General features: G+C 39.3%; 1 protein-coding gene across 8 annotated transcripts in view; it reads right to left on the bottom strand.

Moving 5' to 3' along the window:
• Positions 1–427: 427 nt before the first annotated feature.
• The window catches only part of BICD2 (BICD cargo adaptor 2), a 96,587-nt gene continuing 71,466 nt past the window's right edge, over positions 428–25,548 (bottom strand). The window contains exons 3-9 of one of the 8 annotated variants that reach the window (XM_080386255.1): positions 24,523–24,675; positions 21,315–21,767; positions 19,315–20,334; positions 18,103–18,254; positions 5,877–6,042; positions 4,148–4,223; positions 428–2,615 (exon numbers count right to left, since the gene is read on the bottom strand). In XM_080386255.1, coding sequence (XP_080242381.1) covers positions 4,176–4,223; positions 5,877–6,042; positions 18,103–18,254; positions 19,315–20,334; positions 21,315–21,767; positions 24,523–24,675 — 1,992 coding nt within the window. In that variant the 3' untranslated portion in view covers positions 428–2,615; positions 4,148–4,175. Of the gene's footprint in view, positions 6,043–18,102; positions 18,255–19,314; positions 20,335–21,314; positions 21,768–24,522; positions 24,676–25,548 lie in introns of all 8 variants that reach the window. The other 7 variants (XM_080386252.1, XR_013927939.1, XM_080386254.1 and 4 more) reach the window with 7 other exon arrangements.

The raw sequence follows: 25,548 nt of genomic DNA on the forward strand, positions 1-25,548 counted from the left end.
CAGGTTGTTCGGGGTTTTTTGAGGGTTTGTTAATTCTACTGGATAAACGTCATCTTAACATGTTTCTGAGAGTATATGAGAAACTGAGGTGTAGTTTTAGGAAGACCTGTCACCACTACCACCAAAAGCATTAGTCCTACCCTCCAGTTTCCTGCGCTAGTACAGCTGTTTGCATGCCTGTCCGGTGAGACACACTGAACCAGTCTGATCAAGGCTCCAGGGACATCTCATGGAACAGCAGAGGGGGTGGCGCTCCCCGAACAGGAGCACAAATAATCCATTTTCTAGTACTGCAGCAAATGTAGTTTTAAGTTTTCACTTTCTCTCAGATAAAAGTTAATATCTGTTCAGCCCCAATCCAAAAAGAGCTCAGGAAGACTAACTAAAACGGTGCCTTTCTTAAAATACAAAAACAACAAGCAGAAAACATGATTCCTTTTCTCTTTTATTGATACTGCCAATGTGACTACCTTTACGCAGGCAGATTGTTTCCTACATTAAACACTTTTTTTTAATTAATTTGGAAGTAACATTTTGTCCTCTATAGTTCCTAAGGTTATCCAATTAACACACAGTTATGCTTTTAAGAAGTTTCCACATTTTCTCTTTAATTCCCGCCCCCCCCGCCCCCACCCCAGATCTGTGTAAAGGTTACTTGGCAAGAATACATGCATATGACGTTAAATGGAGACCAATCCACCACTAAAAGGTAATGCACATTAAACATAATAATACAGTACTTTGACATCATTTCAAATAAATACCCACATACAAATGTAGTAATTTTAAATGCAACAATATTTCTTATGAATCAATACTGTAATAGGAGATGGAAATATAAGTCCCCCACATCTAGGAATAATAACGCTTTTTCCAGCAAACAGAAATCTTTTCTCCGCTGTCAATATTATTTTAATTTGTACTTTTTTTGAGGAGTGAGAAGGCTCCCTCACATCAAGTACCAATTTAATCATTCGTGTGAGCCTCAACAAACAGTAGAGACAGGTACAGTTTGTTGATGCACTTCTGTTTCTGTTTCCTGAAATTTCCATGATTAGATACAACATGCAAGAGAATATATCCATGTGTTGTTGTTCACATTTGCAATCAATACTATGGTTACCTGCATCCACCACCATACAAAGCTAACATAACATCAATATTCCTGATACATTCTCTGTACTGTTACCACAAATGTGTTAATACATCTTGCTCATTTGTTCAACATGAGTCCATTTAGTTCCCAAAGCGTATTCGGGTTTGTTTACGGTTTTTTTGTGGTGTTTTGTTTGTTCGTTTGTTGTTTCTTTTTTTCCTCTATACCCCTGAATTTGCAAGGATTTCCATGATGAAATATCATTGACTAACAGAATTTTTTACAATTCCTTGAATATATAATCTCTATAGTAAGACTACCCATTAAAAATGTGCGAAAGGGGAGTTCACTTTGCACTTATTGCTCCATATCTTTAATAAATTCCAAACCAGCCGTTCCATTTCTTCTAAGTTACAGGACTTAGACTAAACTATTCTAAGAGTCTCCCTTAAAATGATTAAAGGCACTACTGGCAATAATTAATGACAGAAAGGCGCTGATATATAACACCCTATCATTGACAACTTTAGAATTTTTCTTTCTAAATGTACCATAATTTGGCACAATAAAATGAAAAAGTAACAAAACAATTCCAATTTGGAATTTAACTGGTATAGTTGTATAAAATTCTGTTAATCAATAATACTTCAACTTCCCAAAACCCAGGAATTCTGGAATTTATAGGTAATACTACTTCTTTAATATTTTTCAAGTGCCTATTACTGTTTTAACCAGAGCAAAGTCAAGTTTTCTTCTTGTTACATTGAACTATTCCTAAGAATAATAATACAATATGAAAAAAACCCCAGAATTTGAATACCCTGGATTTCTTAATGAACATGGCAGTTAAAAGAACCAAAAATCAGTAATTTAAACATATAAAGCTTAACATTTTATAATAATAAAAAAGCTGCTGAAGCACAGCACACAGTTTAGCAGAGCTCCTGGTTTTTCTTGAAACTCTTTTCTAATCACAATCTAAAGCCTCCCAAAAAATCTCTGCCACATGCTGATGTAGAATTCAAAAATCACAACCCCAAACTGGAGAGAGACTATAAGCGCAAACCACTGCATTTACATGAACTCTTCTACATAAGGAATTAAAGAAGCTAAAGAAAAATATCAAAAGTGCACAGGTTTAACAATCGGATAAAAAAAATTAGCATCTGCAATGAAATAAGAAATTCCCCCCCCATCCAAATAAGAAATTCCCCCCATCCAAACATTTCTAGTAGATCATAAACTAATATGGTGATCATTACATTTGAAGTAGGTTTCTTCAGCACTTGTAAGTTTTCTTACTGCAGCAGCACTTACAGGTAAAGCTCGTTTGTTTTATAGCTTCAGACATAAAAGGGAAGTTTCAGGTAGTATATAGGAAAAGATGTTTTCAAAAGTTAGGATCGGGTCAGTGGTTTCCATTCTTTGTGCAATGGGCTACCACTTTGAACTATAATGACAGAGGCTAAGAAATGCTGTTGCACTGTTGGAAAGGCCTTCTCCAGGGACTACTCTACAGCTGAAAAATGGAAAAATAAAATAGCATTAGAAAAGAAAAAAAAAAAGTGTTTACTTCTCAATTAAAGAACTGAAAACTTAAACCAGTGTGCTGCAAAAGCAGGTTAGTTGGTTGAGGGTGTCTGTTAGCTTACTGGGGTAGAAGCAGCCGTTTTAGCTCGCAGATGCTTCCCAAGCCAACGGAACAATGCTTATGGGTTCAGCCTGGAAGCATAGCTTTGCAGAAAGAAGGTTTCTTACAAGTACTGAATAAAGCTTTGCTGTTTAATCACAAGTTAACAGCAATGAATGTGCAAGAAACATTTTCAGTGAAGCTTTAGGTTCTCCAGAAACATGCAGGTCAGTATATCATGCAGGCCAATGCAAAGAATATCATTCAGAAGAGCCTGCTTGCAGAGGTAGGTGATGGCTTAAGGAATTTTCCATGCTTTATCCCAACCCATTGAAAGTGATATGAAAGACTTACAGCAAACATACGTTTCAAGAAATTATTAATCAAAAATTACAAGACTCAGTCTTAAATATTATCTAAAAATACAAACAGCAGGATCAACTCACCTTACCACCATTCCTCATTTCTTTTTATAACAGGTGCTACAAGAACTTAAAGCGTAACCTTGACAAGCTCCAATAGCAGTCAGGTTGGCTTTTTTGTTTTTTTAAAGATTCACAGAAATGAATGAAGATGGAAACTACTACTAAGACTATCAGGTCAATAGCAAAATTGTTCATACTTGGAGCTGAAAGTGTGAGCCAAGACTGATAGTAATAGTCACTGTCCAATAACATTGAATTCTTTACAGAAAGTTCCAGTTAATTTGAAAAAAAAACCCTAACAATGCATTCAATTATCAGTTTCTCCAGTTTACCATTTTGCCATTAGTATTTTGCAAAAATACTGCCATTAGAGACACGGAAGCAGTGAAAACTGCATTAAAGCTCCCTACCATAGTGGAAGCAAAATTGTAACTGTTTCTATTGGAGCAGAGAAAGTTAGCACTCAAATGCCTGCTTTTACAAAGTATTTTAAAATTATACTCTAATGCAGGAATGAGAAGAATAAAGGCCTTTTGGAAGATTGTGCAGCAAAGAAGAGAAAAGCAGGATTGAAAACTGTTAAAAGATGACTTGCTTCTAAAATATCAAACCTGCTATTTAGCAATATTAAAGCTCAAATTCAGGAGAATTCAGTGTTTTCTAAAAAAAGTAATAACAGATGCACAGGGCCTAGTTTCTAAAGCCAGAATTACTATTTGCTTAAACTTCTCAAGCAGTGATGTTTGAGCAACATATTAGACTTAAATCGCTGGGGTTTTTTTTTCCCTCCTCTTAGCAGTGGTAAATGCAATTCTGGCACTGGACTGTGGCGTCCTGATGTTTCCCAGCTTTGTAGCAAGGTTTCTGCATTCCATTTGTCCGAAGTCTCACTGTACGAATTTAGAAGTTTTCTCCCACCCCGCCACTAATATCTGGGAAGCCAAAATCCCATGCGGTTTCCCCTCACTGGGAAAAATAAGCTGTGCTCCTTATTACCTTATATTAGTACTGTGATATCTCCTGACTACTTATAGGCAGAGCGGCAATGCACAGGAAGCAAGCTGCTGATCATCTATAAGAAATGGTAGTGAGATGAGGCAGTACCACATCAGGAATATTAGAATGGCTTTATAAAACATCACTATCAAGCAGACAACCGTGCAGTCTCGCATTGCTTTTAGTAATACTATAGGCATACAAAATTATTTGAAAGAGTACAAAATGAACAGGGCTTTACATTAAAATAAAGTTTGAGGCTAGGCACTTTAAAACTCCGGTTTCAAGAAAAAAAGCGTGCCTTGTTGTGCTCCACAAATTTTCCACAATTTTAGAAGCAATTATTTTCAATCTTTTTCTCTTAAGTAGGCACCAATTATGAAGTACACTTTCATATTATCAAACATTATTGTAATTAAGTGGCTAAAAAGGCCCCTTAAAAGTTCGATAGCAGACAAAGGTTTACTTGTTTTTAAAGATTAACATGTATACTAAACTACTTCATAAATAATTATTAGCAGGACGATCTGGTTCGATTCCCTGTGCCTATAATGTAGAGCCCTGTAAAACGTGTGCTTGCATAAGGAATGCAGTATCTTCTGTGTATTTAAAAAAAATGATCAGAGCTCTGAAATACTATCCTATTTAGGTTAATACTGAAAGCTGAGGAAAAAATGTTTTGTGACTGACAATACTAGACCATAGTCACATTAACTCTACACATACATGTTGTGTGGCTACAGTAATATATAAAACAGATTCTTTCCAGAGTGTTATGCTTGCAAGGAGCAACATGAGACCACAAAGACCCCTTCAGGACATGACACTTTTCCACAGCATAACTTCTTAAAATGGAACTGTCTACCAGGTAGGATCCCAATTTTTAAAATTTTAAGTTTTATAACAGATGGGTAAATATTGCATATTTTTTATACGAATGTGCAAGTTTCTTCTGATTAACCCTCTGAAAAGAGGGAAGCAAACTGTAAATTATGTAGCCTACCAAGGTTTTTTTTCTAGCTTTTATAGCCTATAAAAGCTTTAGGCCTTTGGTCAGTGGTGATTTGACAGCAAGTTCTTAATATCTGCCACAATGAGCAAACTAAGTTTGGTTCCAGTTTCAAAATGCTCTGCATTTTCAAGACATATCTTCAATTTTAACATTTGCTTTTCACCACTTCTTAAGCCACAGTAACAAGGAAGGTTTTCTGTTTGTTTCTGCCTATGAAAGCATTTATTGAAGTATGCCGCAACCCTGGAGAAAGGATCACATTTGTGCTATACAACCTACAATTAGCAGCACCAGATATACTACATCAGGTGTACTCTTTAAACACTTACCATAAACAGCAAAACCCATACATGTTAATTGTGGAAAAAGCCAATTCCTTTCCACTATTAACTTGTTAATAGCATCCCCATACTTACGAATTAGTTACAGTTAAGACCACCATAATACAATTTGTATTACCTGGTTCAACAACATACTAATACAAGTCAACTCACTGCGACATTAGACAGTGGGGATTTATGCTGACAGTTACAGCATAAAGTAAGATGCATAACATGATTTTTCTACACACCTGTCCTAGTCACAATAGATTTTATATTTCTCACTACAAAAGACCTGGTTGTTAAGGACAGATCCTTCGGACCTGTCTCCACAAGATCGAATATGACTTACACTAGGGTTACTGCTCTTGGCTTTGGAAGCAGATTTTGTGCGCACCCTTTTGGACTGCTCGTGGTCTAGCTCCAAATGTTCCAGGCGCTGGGTCAATGCCAGTTTCTGCTGGATAGCCATCCGAAGCAAGGAGTTCAGGGTCTTCTTCTCATCCTCAGCCGCTGCAAGCTGCCGCTGCATTTCATCCAGCTGTGTGACATATTCGTCACATCTGCAATGAAATATATCAATCTTTAGCAATCCTGTTTCCATCTACAGAACATGAATCCTTTGTGTCCAGCTCATACTAGCAGAACAATAATTTTGCAGTTGCTTGCTTATACACTCTTTTAACTAGGAGCTTCAATCAAACCTGTAGAAAACCACAATTGTTCTTCACTGGGGTTCTTAGAATCCCACACTCAGCACTTACATTCATGCCTTTCAAGGTATAGTATAATGAACAGCATCCTCGGATAATGAAAGTATGAAGCCTGATACAAAAATCCTCATGTGTAAAGATCAGTAAGATGTCCTTCCATAGTGAGTAGACAAAATGCAGTGAAATTACTTTTGTCTCTACTTACAGAGACCACAATGGTTCTAACTTTTAGGCTGGAAAGGGAGTCTGAGGGGAACAGCAGGAGCGCACTAAAATGACCGTTACTAAAATGACTATTAATGCCATTTGAGGAGTACTTGAACTTCATAGTTTGTTACTTTACACATGGAGTCCAAATAAATTTCCAGCGGTGACTGAACAGCATTGTTGAAAACAAGCATCTTTCCCAATTCTACTTTAACCTACTCCAATTCCTGATGTAAACATTCTATAAATAGTGGTTTATTACTATTTTCTCTATAGCAAGTGGCCTTTATGTAATCATTTTCACCATAAAAATTAATCTATAAACAATTAAACAAAGGAACTGAGTGTTACTGGGAACTCTGTGGGAGAAGCTATATGAATACCTGCAAACTGTTTCATCTACAGTCATTTTCACTGAGCTTGAAAGCTACTTAACTTGCACAGCACATCATGAACAATTTGTAAAATTAATGTCTCTACATGTAGATGCATATTTACTGCACATAGAAGACCAATTATGTGTATGGGTAGAACAATAAATATTCATAGCTACCAGCTGGAATTTACAATGGCCATATCTGTAAAATAGAGCTTTTTCATAAAAGCAAAGTATCAGCAGAGAAGTTCCTTTTAACATCAAAATGGAAAAGCCCCTGACTTTAAGGGACATTTATCATCATTAAGTAATATAAAGCAGACCAGGGAAAAAACTGCATTCACATGCAGATTTGTCAGCTGTGCTTATATCAGGTCCCAAATTCTGCCCTCCCTGTCTTCAAATAGCAGGATTCGGCTTATATTCCTAATTCTATTTGCTTGGAAAGAGAAAAAAAGGGAAAGAAAAAGTCAGAATTTTGAATACGTATGGAGATTAAACAATAACACAGAAATATTCATATAAAACCGGCACAAACTACAACTGCAAGGTGGCTTAGCATAGCAGAAGGTTTTGAGTTTAGGGCCACTGAGTGGGAATCGATCCTCTCAAATCTCTGCGGACCCTGCTCTCAAGTTCATCACAGTCTCTCTCGTACTGTGGAGCACAACGGCAAAGTCGCGTGTGAGGGGTTTCTCCCAAACCAGGCAGCCTAGTGCCTGCCCTCCTTCCAGCTGGGGGGACCTTACACAGCAAAGCCAACCCACCCACCGCAGCGAGGCGGAGGCAGGACGAGGGCCCGACGGCATTCAGTTCACTAGCAGCGCTGGGGGCCACACGGACTGGAATGGCCCTAGGAAGTCTGAAAAGACAAAGATAAACCTTGTGGGCATAATGGTCCTCCCCTCTCATGGAAGGGGACAGCAGCTCCCAGGCGTGGGCACGGCTCCCGAAACGAACAGCTCACAGCTTCGCTGCTAACCCCGTGCCCTGCTGCTCTAGATTATCAGAGACTGATTTTCTTCACTTGGGGGTGGGAGCAAAGCACAAACTAAAGATTACTGGGAGGCCTGAGGGCTGTGGGGTTCCCCTCCAGTTTTCAAACACACTCGTGACATCTGAGGTGAAAAAGTGCAAGTTTGCTTATATCACAAATTACCTTTCTGCTTTCTTGTCTACCTGTGGCTCAAACTTGATTTCTTCAAAGCTCCACTACTGCAAACCAGGAGAATGTCCAGAAAGTGTTACCAATTCCTTGAGGAGCGTAATGCGATTGCTTTAGCAAAATATGATCTGGCACTGAAGTGACCTGTCCTTAATTACCCTTGTCTTATTCCCAGCATTACACTCCCAAGAGGTCTGGGCAAGGTGAAATTATGGGGAGGTTTTCCCCCTCCCTTTCCCAGCTCCTTTCTTGTGACTCAAAACATATAAATATATTTCTATTTTTTTTAATTACAGAACAGAAAGTCCTGAAATTTTCAGTTCAGTGAAGCAGTGTCAAGACTGCTGCAGTCTATTCATTTGACTTCCACCAGAGAGATGCTAATCGAAGCCAGACACAGCAAGGCAGATTTCTCCCCCCACCCCATTTAGAAAAGGGGATGATGAAAAGAGAACAAAACCATCGCAGTAAAGCAGAGTAGGGACTTCCCACACAGTCTTGCTGATGTCCCTTAATCTTCTTCTCTAAATATTTCTGGTATTACTCAAATGCCTCTTGATCAAACACAGTCTGTTGTGCCAAACCTGATAGCTGACTGGTAACAGACAAATGCTTGTCAGAGTCTAAAAGGCTGTAAAGTTGTTCACGCATGAGCCAAGCTATAATTAAAGCCATGATTTTGACTCCAAAAGGTTCCTTGGCAAGTTATTATCTCATCAAGCCTTCCGTTAGCACAAAGGTTTAAAACATCAAATGACTACTTAGAAATTACAAGGCATTCGCTATTTCAAATTTCCAACAAAAAGGAAGTGTTACCAGTAGTACACATGCAGCTGCAGTTTTTACTGTACCTGAATAACTGTTCTCTCCTACGTAGGAGAGGCCTGGGGAGAGGCAGGAGTGTTAACTACTACAACTACACACAGCCATGCATCCTAAACCTGCTTTCCTGATCTTTAAGTCAAATGAAACGATGCAGCCTCAAAACCGAACCTTCCCCTAGTGCCAGCATGGCTCCAGGGCCAGAGGAACACTACGCTATGCAAAGTACCGCAATTGTTCACCTCAACAGAACAAGTGAGGATTAAAATGTTCTTAGAAGTTGATGTAGATGTTGCACGTGCAGGTGGACTGGGATCTGCCCTACTTACCTTCTTCCTTCCTGCTGTTCGATGACTCCCAATTTAATTTTCTCAAGGAAAAAAAAAAAAAAATGCCTCCCTAAGCACATAAGATGACACACCCTCTGGCTCTACTTCAGCTAGTAGCAGTAGCTATGGCAGCACATTTTGGTGGTATGTGTATCTATATTTTGCTGCTTTGCAGATACAAAAGATCTTTCCCTTTTAGAATTTTTTAAAATGTCATTTGCCACCTGCTGAGCTACTTCCCAGCTGTATATTCAATATAAAACCCATTAGAAGTCATAACAGAAAATGTATTTGTTTTAAAAACACCTTTGAAAGAAAAATAATTGAGCTTTCATACTTTAAAGAAGAATATGAAATTAGCATAAGCCTGTTGTACATTTACACATTCACAGTTTTAAGTGGACAGAAGGCTTTGATGTTGCTGATTTTTTTATGACTAGTAATTCAAAACAACAAAAAAAGGAGCTTAAGGAAACATCAACTAGACTTTTAAAAACACCAGCTAAAACAAACATCTACATAGAGGAAATAAATACCCTGAACGTTAAATACAATGAGAATTAAAACCCAAACCCTCTAAAGCATTCTCTGAAGCCAAGCTATTGAAAAATCTAGCAACGGGTTGTCTCACTTTCAAAAGCTGCATACCACTACAAATGTCAGCTGTGCCTTATTTCTACATACCATTTTATTTAAGCTTTAGCATATACTATATTAAATAACATTTAGAGCCAAATTCACTACTGAATCAAGATCTGTTCCAGAAAAAAATGCAATGTAACCAAATGCACCTGGGTATAATTATACTTTTTCCCCTCCTCTGCCATCAGTATGAGGACCACATGACAACCTCCAAGAAAGCAAGACAGATGTGATTGAAGGAGGCCTTTTGAAAGGAGCAACAACTATTTTAACTTCTACCTGGAGAGATTAAATTGTCAACCTACATAAGAAAGGAAAATATGGAGCATTAAAATCACAATTTTTCAGCTTTCTTAAACACTGGAAACATCAGAGCAGCAGTTAAAATGACATGTAAATGGGCACTGACTGCGCTTGGCTATAAGGGATAATAGCCACCTGCTATTTCAGACTGAATATCTTAGAAATTGGTATTAAAGACTGAATTTTACCACCTTCCCTCCATCTCCTCCAACCCCTGGTGAAAACCCGCTCATCTGCAGAGAAAGCGACAACTTTGTATTACCAAAGGAGGAACACGGGGAAGAAGATTACGGCACAAATAAAGCTGAATCTCCTGTCACAGGGTGGCCTTCCTCTGTGTTCTGTGGCAAATGCTGCAAAGCCCCACGATGTACCACAGGGCTGTGCTCCTCAGCATGAAGGGGAAGGTTCAGAGCCAGTCTATACGTAATTTGGATTTTTAAGTGGAAGAAATGGAAGATTGTTACTAAGGACTGACAGCAGAAAACAGGCATGCCTTCAGAAACTGGATCGTAACTACGGTCTTACCCAACCTGAGATGGCCTCCTCTGAAGGAACTCACACTGGATGGAATTCTGCATAGCCATATACCCAAATGCATTTGTTTTTAAAAAGCTGTTGAAACAGAAGTATTAAAAAGCTTAACCCCACAGAAGCACGCTCCAGGCAGACGAGCCTGCCATGTGCAGTAGCCCAAATGCAGCTGCACCACAACTCAGAAAGACGTGGCTGCAGGACCAAGGCCCTCTGCTACCTCAGCAGCCTTCAGACATTTTTAGGAAGTATACTAAGCCCATCTCTTGCTTTGGTTTGCACAATATAAACCATGCAGATCCACACTCCGGGGATTCTTGAAGAACACATCACTGAAGAACAAAATAAAGCACAAATCCTGAAGAATGCAGAAGAAAGAACACCCCAGATTTAGGCAGTTTATGATTACAGATAAGCCAATTCAGGGGAGTATCTATGGAAACCTTAGCGAAGTGCTAATTTGAAATTACTTCCTCAATATCGTGCACTGAAAACTCATCTGAGTTGTGTATCTGAAAGGACTAAACGCTGTGGCCTTTACTTGTATAAATAAATCATTGTGATTTTCACTAAGAACAAAGAACAGTTTATAACCAGCTATAGTTTTCCAGAATGCTCATTATCAGCCATGTGTAATCAATATCCATTAGTAAAAGCTATTAAAGAAAATAATCAGACCACAAATCTCTCTCGTAGTTGGAAACATATGGGAAGAACAATCTCCTGCACTGAGAAGGAACAATCAGAGCGACACTGCTAGGCACTACAGCTCTTCTAAATTTCCACCAATAAAAACTCTGAAGGAGAGATCATAAACTTTTATGATAAATTCCCTTCCCTTAGAATTCAAAATTAAACTCCTTTCTTACTTAAAGGTTGAAATTAACAATCCTACGCCACTAGATTAGAAGCAAGTTTAAAGCTGTCGCACAGGCAGGACATTTTTTGCAGTTCTTCACGGAAGGTGTAGCAAGGGGTGGACGATCTAACACTGAACTCTCCATCCCTCTCCACCCTACACCACTGAAGCTGTGTGTACATGCTTTATTTTTTACCGACTATGAGCCCTGACAGTTCCTATTAACTGCCAAACGAAACCAAGACTCGCCAATATAAAACACTACGGATATAAACAACTGTTGCTGCGGTAATCGCCCACGTAAGGTATTTTGAGGTAACTCACTTGACATTTTGATTATGAGCACACAAGTTAGACAGGAAGACTTGGCATTGCCTCTCCTTTGAATATTTCTACTGCACCCACTACCCTATCACAGAACACCCCTGTGTTGTGCTCCCCTTAGCAGCAGGCATCCAAAGCAAGCACCCTGGCTCACAGAATTCGTGGTGTGGCCACAGCCACCTCGAAAAGTACCTGGGAGGAGGGCGAAGTCACTGCTGCAACCCAGGTCCTGGGTCTATCTACAGGGGGCACCTTCACCAAGGTTGAGTCTCAATGTATCCAGCATTACTTGTAGCAGGTATTTTAATTGCCAGGCATTTAGAGCCTAGAGCAGGCACAACAGTGTTAGAAACGTGACTACGTGCAAGACATCGCACATGGGGTTTTGTAGCATGTCTGTAAGGTAGCCAAACGCCTTCGTCCTGCCTGGAAGTCTCCTTGCTTTCACGTGGGTGCTGGTGGCCCAGACATTTTTTGCTCCAGACACCATTCACCGTCTCTAGATCTCGCACCGGGAACAGGAGCCAAATACTGTTACTCCCATCTGGGAATCCCATTCTGGAAATTTTCAAGGTCACATTTTCTGTCTGGCTCCTCTGAGCGTTTATCCTACAAGATATTTTTAGAGAAGTTGAATACTTCTACTGTGTGGAGGCCAGTATGAAGACCCTTTAGCTACAATTCTCAGTCCTGCGAGGACTGCAGCATTCTCTGCATGAACTTGAACTCCTTTATATTCTGCAGGCCTTTGATGTCTGTGAACACAAGAATATTCTCCCAAATGCTTTGGATACTTGGAAAACTGACAGAGCTTGTACCATTCTGAACTGACATGTATTCATTTGAAACACTCTTTCTCGATTAACGAACAACAGCTAGCTGCTAGTTTCTTATCTGTAATCATGGCTTGGTTTCTTTATCACAAGCACTATCTTGTAATTTTAATCTCATGTTACACGCGGTCAGTCTTTCCAGTATGTTCTAACACTTGCCACTTGTCCCCTTCCTGACTTGTTCCAGAGTTTGTGCCTCCCTTTATTTGCAGTTTATGAAACACTGGGACATGGGGATAGCCATTAATTACAACTAGGCACATTCGTTCTCTGATTTTCAAAGCCTTCTGCTTCTACTAGATTTCTGAATTACTGTTCTACCTTTATTTTAGAGGGATGAGAAATGCCTGTTCTCTTACTATCCTTGCTTGTTCTCAGGTTCTGGAAAAGAAATGGAAAATACATGAACAGCAAAGCTGAGAAACCTGTGAGGAGGTAAGATATATCCTAAATCGTCTCAGAACCGCTTTAAGTCTGTCAGAGTTTATTAGGACAAATGCAACCTCATATGAATAGAACTCTTGGGTTTTGTTGCCTGACCTTGAGCAAATAAGCCAGCTTGGCTGTTTTTACTCTATCCACCACAAGAGTTTGGCTGTAACCTGTCACACAGGAGGCACTTCTAGACAGAAGAGATTATGGTGTCCTCCTCCCATGAGTGCACATAGTACTCAACATGCAAATTAAAGAGACAAGAAACTTGCAGGCTGTAACCAAAGACAGAAAACAAGCAGAATAACAACACCGGGAGAAGAAAGGTGAATAACCATGTTATGCTTCCGTTACGTATGGTTTCTGCTATTTTCAATATTTAGTGGAATTTTTGGAAGGATGCTTACTCAAATTCTAGCAAATCAAACTCAAGGAAGACTAGCGCAACAAAACAAGAAAACCTTTGCTTTTTAAAATGCAAAATTGTGTTTAAACTGCCTTCTCGTCCAATCCATGACAGGTTTTTCCCAGTGCATTCTTTTCTTGGTGTGAGGTGATGGTCATACTGTCCTGTTCTTCATCTAACCATCCATTAACGACTTTAACCTGAATTGCTAGTTGATGAATCTATGTACCTGTGCTTCATTATTACTTGCAGCATACTCTGGAAATTGCAGATTCAGAGGTGTTCCCCAAACAGCTAGCAGAAATTATAGTCTTCTTACTCTCTCCTTCCGTACTGAAAAGTTAAGCTAAACAAGCCTCAAACTTAAATTCCAAGCTGGATTTTTCTCATCTGTTTTAATACAGTATTTCTGCCCCTGTAATCAATTTTAAGAAACCGAGCTCTACGGTGCTATCAAGTTTGAATACCGAATTGCTTACATGCAATCTGGAAACATATCTTGACCTACAAAGACAAGGAAACCATGTTTTACTCCCACCCCCAACCATCAGAAAACAGGACATATTCAATTCAAGTTCCCTCAGAGCACTTGGGGGAAGCTCTTTGTCTCGCAAAGAAAGGAATCAGTGTTTCTTCTGACAGTATTTTAGAGGAAGATGAAATAATTTATCACAGATTTGCCATTAACACACACACACACACAAGTAGGGATTTATATTGTTCTGTATATTAAAAAAAATCTTGCAATTTTCTTAACCTAGTTAATGAGAGTTAAAACCAATATATTATTCAAGCCTACCATAAAATGTTTTTGGAATTTAAATGTTTTTGCCAGGAAAAAACAGTAGCCTTGATTCATACGTACTTGAACAAAGACCTGAGTGAAATGAGTTAACTGCAAATATTTGCTCTTTATACTTTTTTGTTATAGAGATGCAATTAAAACCCAAAAGACAGTTCAAACTGAGGGTAAACACTGTATTTTAAAGACTTATTCTGCTTTTTGGAAATTTTCATTGAAGATTTTATTCAAAAACAAATCAGTTATTAGTTTATACTGTCTAAGGTAAAATTCTAATACGAGTGGTTTGTGTGAATATTTTCATTTGCCAGTTTGCAAGGATTTGTTCTTTAAAATACAGAACAGCCCAACCCAGGTATTACTGTAGTTCAATGGTGCAAGTGTACTGTAAAAGTGACTGCTTTCTTTACAATGTTCAGTCGCACCACGTGAACACAAGCTATTTTGTTTTAAATTCCTCAGTAAATACATTCACAACCCCCTCAAAACAGTAACCATAGTAGTGCATGTTGTGCAATGAATTTTGAGAAAGATTATTTTGGGAAATATTCTTTCAAACAGCTGCTACAGATAGCAGGTAAAGTACAGGAGCCAGATGGTATCCATAAAGAGAAAGAAGTACCACTTCATATCTTGTAATAAAACCGAAGGCTGCACCCTAATGAACGTTTGCTGCATCATTGTCAGGCCTTGTTTATTTAAATTTTGCAGCACCCAAGCTGCCCGTTAGCAAGCGCAAACCTATTTGACAAAGTAAATAAAAAAAAAATGTTCAGCTTCTCTTTGGATTTTAAACGGAGGGCTGCATCTTCTTTTTCTGGTGAAGAGAGAGTTTACTAACGAATCAAGAAAATGTTTGATTGTAATACAGTGATATGTAAACACCTATCACAGTCTAATTAAGCAGATAAATTCAATTTTCAGCTCTACAGGGCAGATTTTCATCTGGCTGCCAGTGCTTTCATTCTGTTTGTACATATAACAGGGATAAATGTGTTGATTAAGAAAATCTGGACTTTAACAGACAGCGACTGCATGTATGTCTATACTCCATTACGCATATCTTGATTTATTCCATTGTACGACAGCTTAATTTTAGGTGTATAGTGTTGTCTAGAGTGCTGCCGCAGTCCTTCAGTGCTGGAAGCTGTTAATCTGTGTTTTGCAAGCCTTCCTTTGTCTTCAGGCTGAGGTCTTATTGTATTTTCATTACTTATTAAAAATAGCTGGTACTATTGTCAAATTAGTGGGATTAACCTACTTTAGAAAGGAAATTATGTCAGTTACTATACTGATGCCCAGTCTTCAACTCTCACATATTGTTACAGCTCTCTTGCATCCTACAAAATGTGCATCTTGCTGTGGAAAATACATATCTATGTACAGCAGATACATGCTTCATCCTGCACTCAAACACAACACTGAAACAACCATGGTGGGGTAAAGGCCCGATCACTTGTTATTAACCTCTTGGCCAGAGAAGAAACATGACTTGCTTGCTGTAGGGAGTTAATAGGTCCATTAGCAGGTTGTTTGTGACTGTGAAGACAGATCAGGCTGTTACATACTTCTGATATTTGAAACACACCTAAAAATCAGACTCCGGAACAGTTTTTGAGGTTATCTTCACCAAAGCACCTAGGAACACCCCTTCCAAACCTACCTTACCTGAAATTCAGATGAAACAACCACTGACAGCGGAACGCGCTCTGGAGCCAACCAAGCTACCGATCCTCTCCGACCCAAGATCAGGGAGGGAAGGGGTGACAGCACCCTACCTGCAGTAACAGGTCTTGACAGCTATCCTGGCATCTGCAACACCGGGCACACGGGGAGAAAGCAGCAATTCTTCATGCTCCATGCAACCGCCCCTGTCCTAGGCTAGGTGTGAAATGCAAGGGCCCAGCTGCTTATCTGCCATGCAACCATCAGGAATGCAAGTGCTCACAAGCGGAGGGCTCAGCAGAACATGTACCCACTCACTCCATCCGCAGCTTGAGTCCTCCTTTGCTCTTGGCCCTTTTTTTTTTTTTCACTACAGTTACTAAGTAAAGCGTAAGTTCTGAAATGACAATTGTTCATTTAGGCAGGGGAGTCTGTTGTGCAACCCCAGACAGAGCTCACTCCTGCCTCTGATCACCCCACTCCCTGTGAGAGCTCCAAGACAGAGCTCTTCAGTCTGTTGCTTTCATAAAAACCTTTATTCTGCCTCCAATTTCCCCATGCCATGAAATCCTCATTATTGTCTTCCCAGTAAAAGGACAAGATTGACCTCTAGATAATAAAATACACCAAGAGAAAGGCAGAGAGACAACTACCCCTCTGGCATTTCTGTGACAATTCTTCCTCTCCAAACCAGTCCACACTCACTCTCTCATTTTCACAGAGGCAGGAAAAATCAACGTGCAGGGAGAACATACTGCGGTTACATGTAATTTAGACAGCCAGCTATTTGCAGCTAAGAAAAGTAATTGAACGTTAACAGTATGCCTTTTCTCCTTCCTCTCAGCTTCAAGCTGATCTACAACTAACAAAGAGATTGCAATTTCTGCATATTAATTCCACTCCAGAAAAGGAGAGAGAGAACGAGAGAGAGAGAGGAAATAAGTAGGACAGATCCAGACTGTACAGGGTATTCCTTACTTCAGCATAACAAGCTGCCACAATTCAACCTCTGGCATTCCATGGTATCCATTTCTCCTTTGCATGCTCACCCACATGCACAGATACTGCTGAGAAAGGCTTCCTGGTGATTCAGCCTAAGATTACTCAAGGAACATGAGAGCTGCCGCAGACCCACCCCCACAAAAGACCATACAGAAAAGCCTCAGGAATCCCCATAAGCACCCTTGAGATTCCTTACTACGGTACTTTTTAGCTGATGACAGAAAGAAAATCTTTTCTGCTTTGGTTTTTTTTTGTTGGTTTTGGTTCAAAATCAAGTGTCCAGAGAAGGCAGAGAACAAAGCAGCACATACTACACACATTCTCCCATCGCCCTGGGTTAGCTTAAAAGCAAGTGTCTAGGTTACATTAAACAACATTCTTTACAGTGTCTCTTCTCCATCTTCTTTAGGCAATGCATGGAATATGCAGGCAAATGAACATTACCAGGAGTGTCTCTCTGAACCCCACCAAGCTGGGACTGACAACTTCTGGATAAACATTTTTCATTTCCTGTTTTCCAGGATCATCTCTGCATAGGGGCTAACTGAACATGCCTTAGTTGTGAAGCAGATCTGGATTTTGCAACGTGATATTGTTGCCTTGACATTCCTAAAAAGAAATGCTTAGACTTAAAGAAGAGATCAATGACAGCAGCAGTAAGCAACATGCAGACCAAAACAGCATTTATCACTTCTACAGCACCTGGCATGTCAGCAGGTATTTTTGTCTGTTAACACCACAAAAAGCCCATCTAAGAAGCAGAAGCAAGTTCCAAAGGCATATGCAACCCAAATGAGCTCACACAGGTAAATGAAATGACAAAGATGCCAACTACAGGACAGACAACCTAAGAATAATAAGATATTTGCCACATCTTTACTTTTTCCATCAGTCACATCTTCATTGCATAATAAATGTTCATTTTGCATTCTTAAATGTCACTCCTCCTCAGAGTTAGTGACTTCAAGAATCTCACACCTGAATTAAATAAACACCACCACAACGACTTCTTGTTTTGTAGAAACATTATTGCATGCCTGGCATTATCCTCATCAATCAGAAAACTTACTGCAGACAAACACCGTAAGCAATGAACTTGGACAAAGGCCCTTCACCCCACCACTCTCTGCATGGGTAGGTGGGCAGGACATTCAGCTCTTCCCCACACTAGCAAGCAATGACATTTTGCAGGGCTCACACATTCTTTACCTTGTAGCAAACATTGCTCTCAGGGAGGAGAAGGTAGCAGCATCTTCTTTCAAAGCCTTCAGCTCATTTCGCAGCTTCATCATCGTCTCCGTAACCATAGCTTTCTCATTTTCATATTTGCTTTTTAAGTTGGCAAGGGCTACCTCTGCAGTCTATTTACAAAGAAGAACAGAAACACACCAGTTAATGAAACTGCACAAAGTGGCTGGCTAAGAGATTTCTAGTCCCTATTCACATAATGAAACATTTACTTTGTACTGGAACGTTAAACTTCTGGTCAACTTTTCTTGCACAGATTAAGTAAAATTTCATTTTTGAACACTGGAAACAGATCAGACATATGGATCTCCTACTCCTATTAATCATGCAGCAGCATCTGGAAAGTTACAGAATATACATTTCGTGACACCTATCTCCAACTACTAAAAGAAATTAAACCTTACATACTTCAATACAAAGAACAAAATAGTCATAATCTCTAGATATAAACACATTCATCAACACTTGCATAGTCCTCTAATCCTTACAGAATTTTGCCTATCTTATGTGCAAAAGAAAACTTAAAGTACGTGTATTTCTCTGAAACAACACTACATTTTTTTTAAAGCCAACTTCCATTCGCGCTGCTTTAACTTTAGAGGAGACATGAAGCATGTCATGTGGTGTCTTAATGGCAGTTATTTTCATCTACCGCACTGCTAACATGTATCAAATAGTACAGCCCAACCCCCAGAGACTCATTTTACTGTTCACCCGTTATTTTGACCATGTTCTTGTATCACGTCCTCATCTTGGACGGCTTTCTTTTGTGTTGCGATTTGAGATAGAAGAGTACGTATGTTTAAGAACATTTTCAAGGGTAAGGCCTAGAATTCTTTCAAGTATAAGGTAAGATTTACCTCTTCATTTTAGGTGTCTTAGATTAAACACAATCTGACATAATTCAGACAGGTAACAGAAGAAAGCTACCTTAAGCTTCATAAGAAGTCTCATGAGTATGTGACAAGCAAAAGTCAGTTAAAGCCCCAGCGCTCAGCTTTACAGTAGGACATGAACGAAACAGCCTGCTTCAGCCTTGCACCAAACAAGTACCAGCAACAAAAGCCCCAGTGAGTTGAGGGTATGGCAGTATGACTTCAAAGATAAAATTCTCTTGTGTTTGTGACCTAATTCCCTGACACTACAACATTCACATCTTTAAGACCTGGTTACCTGTTTGTTGGCCTTCAGCACAGTTCTCAGAGTTGCTATCTGTTCTCTCTTGGTGCTCAGCAGGGACTTCAACTTCAGGATTTCCTCCATGAGAGCTTCCTTGTCTTTGTCCACCACTGGCCCCAGTTCTTGAGTGGCAACACGCTGCCTGGACAACTCAGTTGTTCTGTCCACAGCAGCCTGCAGGTGTTTGATCTGATCCCGGATTATAGCAATCAAGTTGTAAATGTTCATTGGTTCCTTACGAGGATCTGACACGGGAGACGGAAGAGATGACACTGGAGATGGACTGCTGTCACCACTTCCACTCTCTGCCTTTCCTAGCTCTATAGTTAACAGCCCTTTAGAAAGAAGGATGGGAGACCTTCTTCCCTTCGTCTCTGGACTACTGCGTCCACCTTTATCTTCCTTGTAGTAATCCAGCATCACTCTGTTTGGAGTTTCGTTGTTGCACATGCAGACGTGGTGGTATAAATTGGCCAGTTCTTCACTGAAGGTGACTAGTTCATCTTGGGCCACACTAAGACTGCCCTGTGTTTCACCAGCAACATCACTGACTTTCTTCAGCTCCTTCTCCAGTCTGGTCACTTGTTCTCTATCATGCCGACTAGATTTTTCTAGCGAGGTGATCTTTTCAGTGAGAGCTTGGCTCTCCGTCTCGTATCTACTCTTCTCTTCCTCATACTTAGACTCACATTCTTTGTATTTAGCCTTAAGATTTTTGAGCTCTTCTTTTAGGTCACTGATCTCTGCCACAGCCACTTTGTACTTGCACTCCAAGATCTCTGGCCCATTGATGTCAACTTCATAATAGTCTCCATCTTCGTGGCTGTCTCGGTCCTTCTCATTGTCAAGGGCAGACTGACGTTCCTTGCTGACCTGAAGCTTCTTCATCGCGTTCAGGTTTTCTGTGAGTCTGCCAACCTTCTCATGCTGCTCTGAGAGGGCCCCCCGTGTATTTTCCAGTTGCTTCTGAGATTCCTGTAGTGTTGTTAACAAGTTCATCTTTTCTCTTTCCATCTGAAATGCATGAACACAGACATCTACGTAAAGGGAACTTTACCACTTAAGTGGTTTTATTACAAAAGACAGCAATTTAGCCAAGGTCCATATGTTTACAGAAATCCAATCACTTGCATGTTATGGGAAAAGGCAATTTAATGTATTCTAAAACTACCTCAAGCACAGTGCTCCTTGCCAACTCTTTCTCATTTCCACTTCAAAATGCAAGTTTTCACACATTTCTTGCATAGCTGATGGTTTTGTGAAAACATCCTTTCAGCTGGAGATAAGCTAAATTTTACTGATATCTTGCAAATTATCAAGTTAATATTAGAAAACATGCAGCTAGTCTATAGTGGAAGCTTGGAGCTTCGTGAAAGACTCAGAAATGCTGAAACTTCTAAAGTTTCTCCTCTGAATATTCTCATTCTAAAAAAATCCAGCTACTTGTTCCACAAAGGCTTTTGGTTACAGAACACTTAAGAAATGCTTACTAAAATAACTTTAAAATATTTCTAGGCAACACAAATATGTACCTTCTTTCAAACTCTTCAACCTCTGAATAGCACAAATATAACACAGAAATGCTTGGTACTGATTAAAACTTCATGTTCTTTGAATTAATTACAGAAAACAGTTATGGTGTACAAAACTCCTTTTGAAGAAAATAACTGGAGTAACTATCAGTTTTGAATAAAACACTGTATTTCTTGCTAGTGACATAATGAAGTAGACAGAGCATGTCCTGCACAGAGGATGCATTACAACTTTCCTACAAACATAGGACATGACTAGCTTTTTTTTTTTTTTAAAAAAAAAAGCAAGCTATAGTTTTCCACTAACAAACATTTCACATCCTCAAATTCTAAATCAATCAGAGCCTTTACAAATATAGTTTATACTGTACAGTGGTCACATGAGATGTTGAAAAGACTGAGATTACAACCCAAAAACTCTAGCAGCTATCTGGAAGTACACGATTTAGGAAACCCATTCACCTGTACAAGCTGTTGTTTCAGCTTCTGGATTTCAGAAATGTTTAATTCACTCAGCAGATCTGAAACCAGACTGGGGGCTGGAGGGAAGCTTTCATTTTTCTTGGGCGTTGATGTATTATTCTTGCCATTGCTGAGTTTGCTGAGGCAGTTTTGTTCAAATCCATTCATGATTTCATCATTATTGGGCTCTGTGGCTTCATCGCTGAACTTCAGTCCATCCAAAGAGATGTTCAGGTGGCTGTTGTACATGGAGTCATTAATGTTCATGTAGTGAGAGAGCTCCTTACGAAGATTGTTCTTCTGCTCTCTCTCTGTCTTCAGTGTCTCTAAGGCCTCCTCAAGCTGGCGTTCGGAGATCTCCTTCAGCCGTATGGCATCTTCTAGCTGGCTGTTGAGAAATTCTGTTTCCTCTTCGAGCCTTTTGATTTCATGTTTCAGGCCTTCAAACTCCACCTGGAGATACACAAATGGAGAGGAAAAAAAAAATCCCTAATGAAAATGCCCGCCTGCAAGGCACCAAGTCATTTTACTTTTGAATGTATGATTTCACAAAATATGGTGAGACTAAACTATTTTTTTTTTTTCAGTTCCAGAGTCTAGTTTTGGCACTATGACTGTAAACACTGCTTACATAATTTACCGTCAGAGACTATGGGACAAAATTTCTATGCAAACTGTCAAATGAGCTGATCTACTCCAGCTTAATTAAGACAGGTGGAAGATAGAGCGGCACCACAAAACGGGCTTTCCTAACACATTATGCATTCTCTGATTAAAAAATTCCCTGGCCAACCTTCCCACAAATTCAAGCTCAACATTCCCAAAATCCAGCTTTGCAAAGTTATGCTTCTGATGCTCTGCTGCACTGCTGTTAGAATGTGCGCCACTGGGCTTAAAACTGTGGGGATGCACCTAGCAATCAAATTCTGCTTTTATAAATTCAAAATAAAATGTTTTATCATTTCAGCACATCTCAGGAGCTACAATTCAGACTCTACACCTCACCAGGCTCACAGTCACAGTCTGCTACAGTTTGAAGGCCGGCATGCTGCAAGTTTTTACCTATAAAACTGTATTTTTTTAAACCTCTCTTGCACTGAAATTAGGAACACCAATGATTAGTATAAAATTTTGAATCCACTGGGGGGGAACCCCCACCCCCCTGAGAGAATATCTTTTCCTTACCTTGAAAGAAAGGAAAACTTGCCACGTGATATATGACTCTATTTATTTTTGCCAACTGCTAAAGGAATTTTAGATGCCATCATACACCAGTATAGCAGTGCTGAACCACACCCAGTTTAAAAACCAGGAACCAATCACGTTAATTCTGTTTTGCAAGTTAAGACTGGGAAAACCTGATGGTTTCTTCTAGTTATGTCGGTAGGATAATGAAAGCTTAATTAAATTCATTAAGTAGGCTTAGGACAGGGTAGAAAATGAAATAATCTATTGCCATGAAAAGAATTAGCTCTCGGTTCTATATATGTTAACCGAACTCAAATGTTTAAGATCGCCGTCTATTTTCCAAGGTTGCAGAATACAAACACAGTACTCAATAATTAGTAGCAACTGAGAGATTGCATCTGGGATTACATTTGGCTTAACCCAGGACGACAACATTCTTGAATATCATTATTTTAGAATACAAACATGGAGCTGGGAACTTTCACCTAACCCTCTGAATACAACGAATGAGACCAAAAAACATGAAAACCAAAAGTAACCAACTACACTGAGGCTGGATTTTACCAGATCACTATCTCTTCCAGTCTATCCAGAGCATAACAGCCCTTTCATCCCTACTGCATGATGTCAGGGCACCCAAAAGAGCCTAATTATATCAAATATATTATTCAGGTGAGAATAGTTCCAACCTGGAACCCCATTTTGGGCACCTTAGTGAGGCCAGCGATAAACATTAACATGGAGTTTCACCTGGAGATAAACAAAATACATTCCATATCCCAAATACTTTGCTTTGTAGTGCAGCTTTCATTCAACACTGAAGGAGTTCTGAAGCAAATCCTAATAAGCTTTTTCTACGTGCTCACTACAACAGATGGTATTGATTTAAAGAATCACTTTACCAATACATGAGCGAGCGGAGGTTATCTGTATTCGGCAGCGCTGGGTGCATGGGGGATCGCTCCCCCAAAATCATGCACCCCAAGGGAACCTTTCAGCTCCCTCTTTATACAAGTCACTCGTGCCTATTCATTAACTTTCCAGGAACTCATTAACATATCTCATACCTAGACAATTAGTACAACATTCCTGTGTCACCCATCCAAGGACTTAGTACATCCTCAAGTCAACAATAAGGGTCTCCTCAGACAAACATGAGCACATCATTCTCTCAATAAATCGTATATGGCCCATTATTCAGTATTACCTTTACTGTTTTTTTCAAGAGCTTTTATTTCAGGAATATTATACTATTTTCTCAATTGAAATCTTGACTTTTATTTATACAAAGAGACTGACAGGAACCCAAAGAATAAAAATAGCAAATCCCCAATAGACAGATGAAGATAGGTAAATAGGTAAACCAAAGACCACATCTAATCTAATTACCTCCGCAAATGATAACTCAGGGAAATTCTCGAGTTGTTCCAAAAACACAGTTTTCTAAAATTCTGAAAAAGCTGCAATTGTGCAATTAAACATAACTTCTCAGATTAGCAGTCACACAGGTCTAACGGTATAGAACAACTGTACCAATACTCCACGTTTAACGAAAGAAGCTAGAATAGAGGAGCAGAGAACTGGAGAGATAATAATATAAGCACTAAGTAGCAATAAACACATACGTTCTGAAATATACCTAGTTACAGAGACTTTGGAAGAGGATGGATGGATGGATGGATGGATGGAGGGAGGGAGAGTATTGCAAAGAGACACTGAAAAACTAGCATAGCAAAAAGACTAAACCAAGTAACAAAGCAGGCTGTTAGAGACTTCACTTCCACCAGAGAGAGAGAAGGCAATGGAAACACTTGGAGGTCAAAGCAGAAGCAATAAAGTCCTATGACTGTGTATAAACAGGGTCAGAAAGAACTAAATTTTGGAACAACTCCTGGTAATAAACACCTGGTAAGATAGACCTTATAGCCTCAAAAGCATGTCCAAATGAGACAGAACCATGCCATAATGCAGGAATTAACTGGTGCTACCAAAGCAACGGTCATTATTTTGAAAAACTTACCTGATTCTGCTTCAGGACAGACACTTGTTTCTGGAGACAGATGTTTTCCTCTTCAAGCTCAGTGTAGTCTTGCAGCAAACGCGCTTCTCGGAATTTATATTCCTTAATATCATCTCGCAGTCTGGCCCTTTGGATGTCCACATTCTGATTGACCTGGAAAAACAAACCAATCCCAAAATGATGGTGATTTGGTCAGATCCAATTAAACTTCAAAAATTTATCTTTTCTTATGTGCACTAATCAACTAGATTTCATTCAAACAGACACTCTTCCCCCTACCCCTCAAAATGAATTTACCAAAACCCAAGCCATTTACACAATAATCAGATTTTGTTTTCTTGCTTCTCTCACAAATTCTCACCCTCGACTCAAAGGAAAGTTAATGAGCAAGCAGGATAAGCAACATTCACACCTATGTTGTCTCACTGGCTGCGGGCTGTAAGCAACAGACAAGAAGTTTTCCAGATCAGAAGTCAATGCCTGAATCTATTTAACGTGCCTTTTCACAAGAGGAAGACAGATTCAGATGACCCCAGATATTTTTATTTGGACATGTGTTTGCTGCTGCTTTTCAACAAACTTTTCCTTATGCCCAGTGCTGTAATTTGGAAATACGTTCTAATGAATCCTTTCGGAGCTATACATGGAGCTAAAGCTCAAATGAAATCCAAGGTCCCAGGTAGAAAGAAATAGCAACTGTGGTTCACTTTCATTCCCCTCAGCCTCAAGACTTATGCAAAAGTTTAAAGAAAAAAAAAAATCACCATTGTTGTTTTGGGATAGGTAAGAAGTAAAAATCAATATATCGGTGTAGTATGATCTTTAGATCTTTGGTGATTATACAAAGACACTTAAATAAATTGAACTAGCACATATACAGGTATGTGAATGGCTCACTGGACTTAGCTCTTATTTTTTCCAACATTACTATTTTCCTTCAAGCCTCATCTTTAAATACTTAATTAAAACAAAACAAAAAGTATGTTCTAAGTATTATTATAATAATATTAGCAGAAATATCTTTGT

Source organism: Falco punctatus, assembly GCF_963210335.1.
Source record: "Falco punctatus genome assembly, chromosome: 4".
Lineage (NCBI taxonomy): Eukaryota > Metazoa > Chordata > Aves > Falconiformes > Falconidae > Falco > Falco punctatus.